Here is a 6,717-nt window from a genome sequence, read left to right on the forward strand (position 1 = left end):
CTCTGGAGTGATGAATCACGCTTCTCTGTCTGGCAATCTGATGGATGAGTCTGGGTTTTGGCGGTTGCCAGGAGAACGGTACTTGCCTGACTGCATTGTGCCAAGTGGAAAGTTTGGTGGAGGGGAGATTATGGTGTGGAGTTATTTTTCAGGGGTTGGGCTTGGCCCGTTAGTTCCAGTGAAAGGAACTCTTAATGCTTCAGCATACCAAGACATTTTGGACAATTTCATGCTCCCAACTTTGTGGGAACAGTTTGGGGATGGCCCCTTACTGTTCCAACATGACTGCATAAAGACATGGTTCACACAGAAAGCAATTTTGCTTTAAAAACTGCAGATGCGGGCAGTGGAATTGGGGAAAAAGCGCAAGATCTTGAGATGTGTCTTTTAAAAGTTGAACTTATTTTAACTTGAGTGCTGCGTTTTTAAGAACGTCATGTCATGCGCAAGACTTTGTAAAAGTCGCGAGACGCGAACTCAACGGTCATACATGTCCGTCTAGCGCGTGTTTAGACTGAAAAATAAAGTAGCGCGGTGGAATGGAAAAAACGTGATTTTCCGGTACAGTAGGCTACATAGACTGTAAAAAAGGTACAGTATGAGAGCTTATTAATTATGAAGAAGATTATTTTTTTTTTTTGCTAATTATTATTTTATTATAATAATGACTGTTGTTAGTTTAGTTTTAGTTTTTCATTTATGTTGACATTTCTATTTTATTTAGTTTACAAAAATGTTTTTTGACCAATAATTTTACCAAATAGTCCAATAGTTTTAGTCTTAGTTTCAGGTTACATTTAAGAAAATAACCTTGATAGTTACTTACATGGCAAATATTTGTATTTGGATGAGAGCCCATGCCGTTTGTTTCGCTTTAAATAGATTTATTTTGGCTTGATTTTTGTATGTTGTTTATAATGAATGCCACTATAGCCTAATTTATGTTTTATTTCATAATTTATAGCTGCTTATTTTTCATTCTTGTTTTTTCTTTCTTGTCATCCTTCATTTAAAGGATTTGCTGTGGAGTGAGGGGAAAAAAGCCTAGTTTATTTATAATGTTTATAAATGTTCCGGTTTATACTATTTAATATACACATAAATTAATGTAATTGTTTGCAATTACGAGGTTAACTGGTGTTTTTGGAGTAAGATCAGTTTCTCTTTCATACTTAAATTTCTCCTGTCGTAAATTTTCATATTCAAATGATGATTCTTTTGAACCGCCACATTTATCAGCAAATTATTCGATGGAATTGGTGATGAATGCGGCCCAGTGTGTTTTCTCAGTCTAAATGCCTTCTATGTGCCATACACGTAGGCTACTGTATATGTTTTAATGTAAAAAACAGTAAAGATTGCCAGATAAAACATCTATCCTTTATTCATATCCAGTTGGGAGAAATATATATATATATATATATATATATATATATATATATATATATATATATATATATATATATATATATATATATATATATATATATATATATATATATATATATATATATATATATATAATATTATCTATTTGTTGTTGTTGTAAATATTGGTAACAATTCTTAGACATCACTTCTTTGGCTCTCGGGCTCAAGAGTCTCATCTTTGATGAATGTTTTGAGTGTTTAAGTTTTTTTCTTTTACAATGTACAGTACTACATCTACCACAATGGAAATATATAACTGTTCCAAACAATTATGGCCCAGACCTACGCTGGGAAGGTAATATAGAGACAGGGCCTCTTGGAACTTTAATTGAATACTGCTATGTATTCAAGTTTCATTAAATATATTCAAATATCATTCCACATATTCACACTCTCATTTCATATATTCAAATATAACTACATATATTCAATTTAATTCCACATATTCAGAGTTTCATTCCATACATTCAGAGTTCCCTTCCATGTATTCACACTCTCATTCCATGTATTCAAATATCATTCCATATATTCAGGTTCATTCCATATATTCAGGTTCATTCCGTATTCAGAGTTCCCTTCCATATATTCACACTTTCATTCCATATATTCAAATATTATCCCATTTATTCAGTTTCATTCCATATATTCACACTCTCATTCCATATCAAACTTCATATTCTAAATACAATAATTTCCTGAATGGCGTGCGATTATATATATATAATATATATATTATTATGTGCATTATTTATATATATATATATATATATATATATATATATATATATATATATATATATATATATATATATATATATATATATATAATACATATAATAATATATAATAATACATATAATTATATATTATAATTGCATGCCGTTCAGGAACTTATTGTATTATATATATATGTATGTATATATATACGTTTGTGTGTGTATGTATATATATTAATAATACATATATTTATATATAAATGTATAGTTACATTTATAATTCATATAATTATTTATATTAAAATGTAATTATATGTTAAATTTATGAATTGAACTGTATAAATGTGACTGAAAAAAAACTTTTAATACTGATAGTCCCATGTCTATCAACGAATAATTCACCTAGGAGCAATATTAAATCACAGCCAAATATAAACTGTATGTGTAATAGAGGCACATATGGACTATGATGTATGCTGGTTCCAAGAAATCGAAATAGGCAACAATAACAATGTAAATCAAAGACAAAACTCAGATTCACTGCCTAACATCACTGGCTGTCATAGTCCAATCCAGCCACACAATAGACAGCCAGCAAAACTTCCCACACAGCTGTCATGAATTTTTGAAAACAATCTGCAAAGAAACATTAGCAACTGGCACACCACGTCGCCGAAAATTATTCAAATATGGAGACGACTCAAATGTACGTTTATTTTCACAAATACATATACAAGAACAGCTCATTTCAGCAGCACGCTTAATAAAAGCAAATTTGGAGAAGCAGTTTTATTGTCAAAGAAATGCTAGAACATGCCAAGCTCTGCTTCTCTGCACTCACACTCACTGATATCATTTAGAAGCTAAATGAAACGGAAACTCCTAATCACAAAAATCAAAGTCTTATCAGGAGGCATTAATCAGTGCACAAATCATTAACATAATTGTCCATGTCTTCTTTACACACAAAAAAACACTGAGAGAGGTCCTGATAGCCCAGAGCATCAGACTGCAGACACAGCGTCCATTACTTTCAATCAGAATCCATCAAATTAAGCAATGATAGAGACCAAGACAAGACTCTAATCCAGGAAATCCATGTCATTCGTTCAAAAACATTATACAAGTCAAGACCATGCTTTTAATGAAAACAGCGGATGTTCAGATTGTTACAGATGTTAAAGTTAGATAAAGCCATACATCTTGCTCTGCCTTAGCTTTATTTTCCTCTCACCCCAGAGAATGAAGCCTCTCTTGGGTTTTAAGAGCTCTGGCACTTTCCCAGAGAGGTGACGCCGTCTGAAATGCAGCGGAGCCAGAGGTGTCTCCGAGAAAGAGCCACATTGTCTTTGAACGTACACTGGAAAGGTCACAACCAACACCCTGGAGGCCAGCGAGTTTCCAGAAAGAGACACCGTCACAATCGCGTGAGTTCCTCATGTTTGATGTGGCACCTCAGCTGATAAAATGCAAAAGCGAATGGAATGCGTGCTGATGCGGATCTCCAAGTCATATTTCACCCCAAAATCAAGAGAAACGAGTTCTATTTTGCTTAAATACGAAATCATTCTTAAAGGTCCTGCATTTTTGCTTCATGACATTGACAACTAAAGGACATAAATAACATTACATAAGCTCACTTTCCAAAGACATTTATAAAGACTCAAGGTAATCATGAACATTTACACAAAAAAGGATTTCTGATTGGCTAGTTTATCTGGCAAGAAAACACGAGAAAATAAATAAATAAATAATTGACAAATTATCTTTGCAGAAACTAGATCTGTGGTAATTCTATGAAATGTCAGTAGGCACAAATTCATCCGTACAGCTTCTTATATTTAAATAGAAAAATACAGAAATAAAGCATAGTATAAGAACAATACAAAGTTCAGTATAATAAAAAAGGAAATTGCACAAGAAATAAAATAACTTATTTTATTAATTGTTAAAATACAGTAAGTTTATTTAATGAAAGTTTATTTAATTACTAAAATAACTCAAAGGAAAACTTTCAGAAATCAGAATTTGTCCGGAAACACCTTTAAAATTTCCATTATTTTTGTGTCACATGGCTAGAAATGTATAGGTGAAACAGTTGGGGTGAAATATGACCCGACCTTCACTTTACTGTATAAAACTGCTTTTCAGGGGTGTTTGCTTTCAGAAACAACAGCCCTTACACTTTTTAAACAGAATCTTTTTGAAGGCTTTACGGAAGTCCCTGTTAAAGATGGTGTAGATGAGCGGGTTCAGGGCGCTGTTGCAGTAGCCCATCCAGAAAAAGAACTTAAAAAGCGCTTCCGGCAGTTTACAAGACTGACAAATGGCCTGCAAGATGTAGGTGAAGAAAAAGGGGAACCAGCAGACGACAAAAACCCCAATGACGACCGCAAGGACGAAGGTGAAACGCTTCTCGCGGACGATCATGGCTTTCCTCTTGGTGTTCGGAGTTCCCGCTGGCTTCACGTTGGAAGAGGCCAGCTGGCTGCCCTTAGACGTTGCAATGACGTTCTGGTAAGTTTGGGTTGGTGAGGTATGGCCGGGCTCCAGCGCCCCCACATTGGAGGACGTCCCGTTGGCATCATGTCCCCTTAATACCTCAACCTCCGAGCCAGAGCTCGAGCTGTCCTCCTTGTTGTCCTTGCACCTCTTTGAGCGTTTCTTCTGCTTTGGATTTTTCACTGGAGGCTGAGGTTGGTTTACAGGGTCAGATCTGGAAGCAGCCAGATTGGGAACATTCGCAGGGTCAACACCTCCCTGGTTGTTGGCGCTCTGCACCGCCACTCCCGGCGGGACGTCTTTTCTTGGCTCTCCTGGAGGATATCGAGTGTGCTTCTTGGCAATCTGATAGATGCGAACGTACACTAGGATCATGATGAGGCACGGGGCAAAGAATGACCCTATGGAGGAGTACAGGATGTACCATAAATCATCGTTGAGTTTGCACTTCTGCTCTTGGGTCTTATTCATGGAGACCAGTGGGGGGAAAGAGATGACTGCGGAAATGAGCCACACCACCAAGATGGCGCCCTTGATCTTGCGAGGGGTGCGCTGGGTGGAGTACTGCACCGGCCGGGAGATGGACAGGTAGCGGTCCAGGCTGATGGCGCACAGGTGTATGATGGAAGACGTGCAGAAGAGCACATCCAGCGCCAAGATGATCTCGCACCAAAACGATTCAAAGTACCAGCAGCCCATTAGCTCATTGGCCAGGGAGAACGGGATGATCAAGGTGGCCACCAGGATGTCTGCCGCGGCCAGGGACACCAGGAAAAGGTTCTGAGGTCCTCGCAAAGAGCGGCACGTCAAGACAGCGATGATCACTAGGATGTTCCCAAAGATGGTGAAGAGCATGATGAGAGTCATTGCGGTGGCAAATGTGGCTGTGGCTTCAGGGGAATAACAAGAATTGGGATTGCATGCACTGCTATTGTCTCCCGAATTACCAGTAGTTGATGAGCTACTGGTACTCTGAGTTTCAACATTTGGAGATGTCATAGTTAAGTTCCAGGCTAGACAGAGAAGTGCAAAGTAGTCTTTGACGTAGACTTGTATCCTAGCGTAACCCTTCCAAGAGCTTTCTTTCTTTTAGAAAATTGTTAAAAAGTGAAATGCATCTTTATAGCAAAGAATGACATCCTCCAGGTACTTCATTTGGCAGATCTCAAGAGAAAAGAAAAATGAATCAAAATACTGCATTTACACTAAAAGGGGGTCGTGCAGTCAAAAATATGCAAATTACTCTTTTCACTCAGGCAAAAATTATTAAAGCAAAGCAAAACTACAAAAACCTGTCATTATTAATAAAAATAAATAAAAAACGCGGCATGAACTTACCACAGCATAAGCCAAGCAGCTTTTAGACACGCCAAGTCACCAAAACTAAAGTCTCGTGTGCCGATCTCATTCCAGTCCAAAAATGAGGCAGCGCGCACTTAAAACAAATACGCGCTTGGAGATGCGCGCGGACACTAGCGCGTCAACACAAAACACACATTTTTCAGGAAGTAAAAGCGAAGGAGCTGAATTCGCAAGATACAGAAATGTAAAATTGATTCAAACATGGTAGTTCCGTGGGGTTATGTTTGTCCGAACAGCTCTGAAAGTCTCTTTATGCGTGAAAAGGCTCACCATCTTCAAACACGCGCACCAGCCAAGACAAAAGTATAGTTCTTCAAATACCAAACATTAAGACAAACGATCTTTGCATAAACATTTCCATGTCAGAGGAAAAAAAAATCTACGAAGGAAAGCTTCTTTAAGACTTTAAATAATTGTTTTTAATATTTCAAAATAGACTTTCTCATCATCAACGGGATAAAAAGAAAGCCATTCCAGTCATTAATCAATGTAGTTTTCTTGAAGGTTCATAGAACTTTGCGCATCGGTCACTGGAATGAACTGACTTGAGTCTAACTGAGCGCGCGCCTCTCCGTGTCCCCCGCCATGACGTCAGGAAGATAACCTCGTCGTGACGTCACGTCAGAGAATGAATCCTCCTTAGGACTATAAAGTGTACCTTAGTTATATCATTTTTCACATTGATACATGCAAGTGTCTCAAAGGGA

At 37.2% G+C, this 6,717-nt stretch overlaps 1 protein-coding gene across 1 annotated transcript; it reads right to left on the minus strand.

Annotated features, from left to right (window-relative positions):
- Positions 1-4,309: 4,309 nt before the first annotated feature.
- On the minus strand, positions 4,310-5,647 carry LOC308683333 (alpha-2B adrenergic receptor; the record flags this gene model as incomplete). The annotated part of the gene is made up of 1 exon (XM_081353758.1): positions 4,310-5,647. The coding sequence occupies one exon, from the start codon at positions 5,645-5,647 to the stop codon at positions 4,310-4,312; it is 1,338 nt and encodes a 445-aa protein (XP_081209884.1).
- Positions 5,648-6,717: the final 1,070 nt, after the last annotated feature.

This window comes from Scardinius erythrophthalmus (genome assembly GCF_964197995.2).
Source record: "Scardinius erythrophthalmus genome assembly, chromosome: 23".
In the NCBI taxonomy this organism is placed as follows: Eukaryota; Metazoa; Chordata; class Actinopteri; order Cypriniformes; family Leuciscidae; genus Scardinius; species Scardinius erythrophthalmus.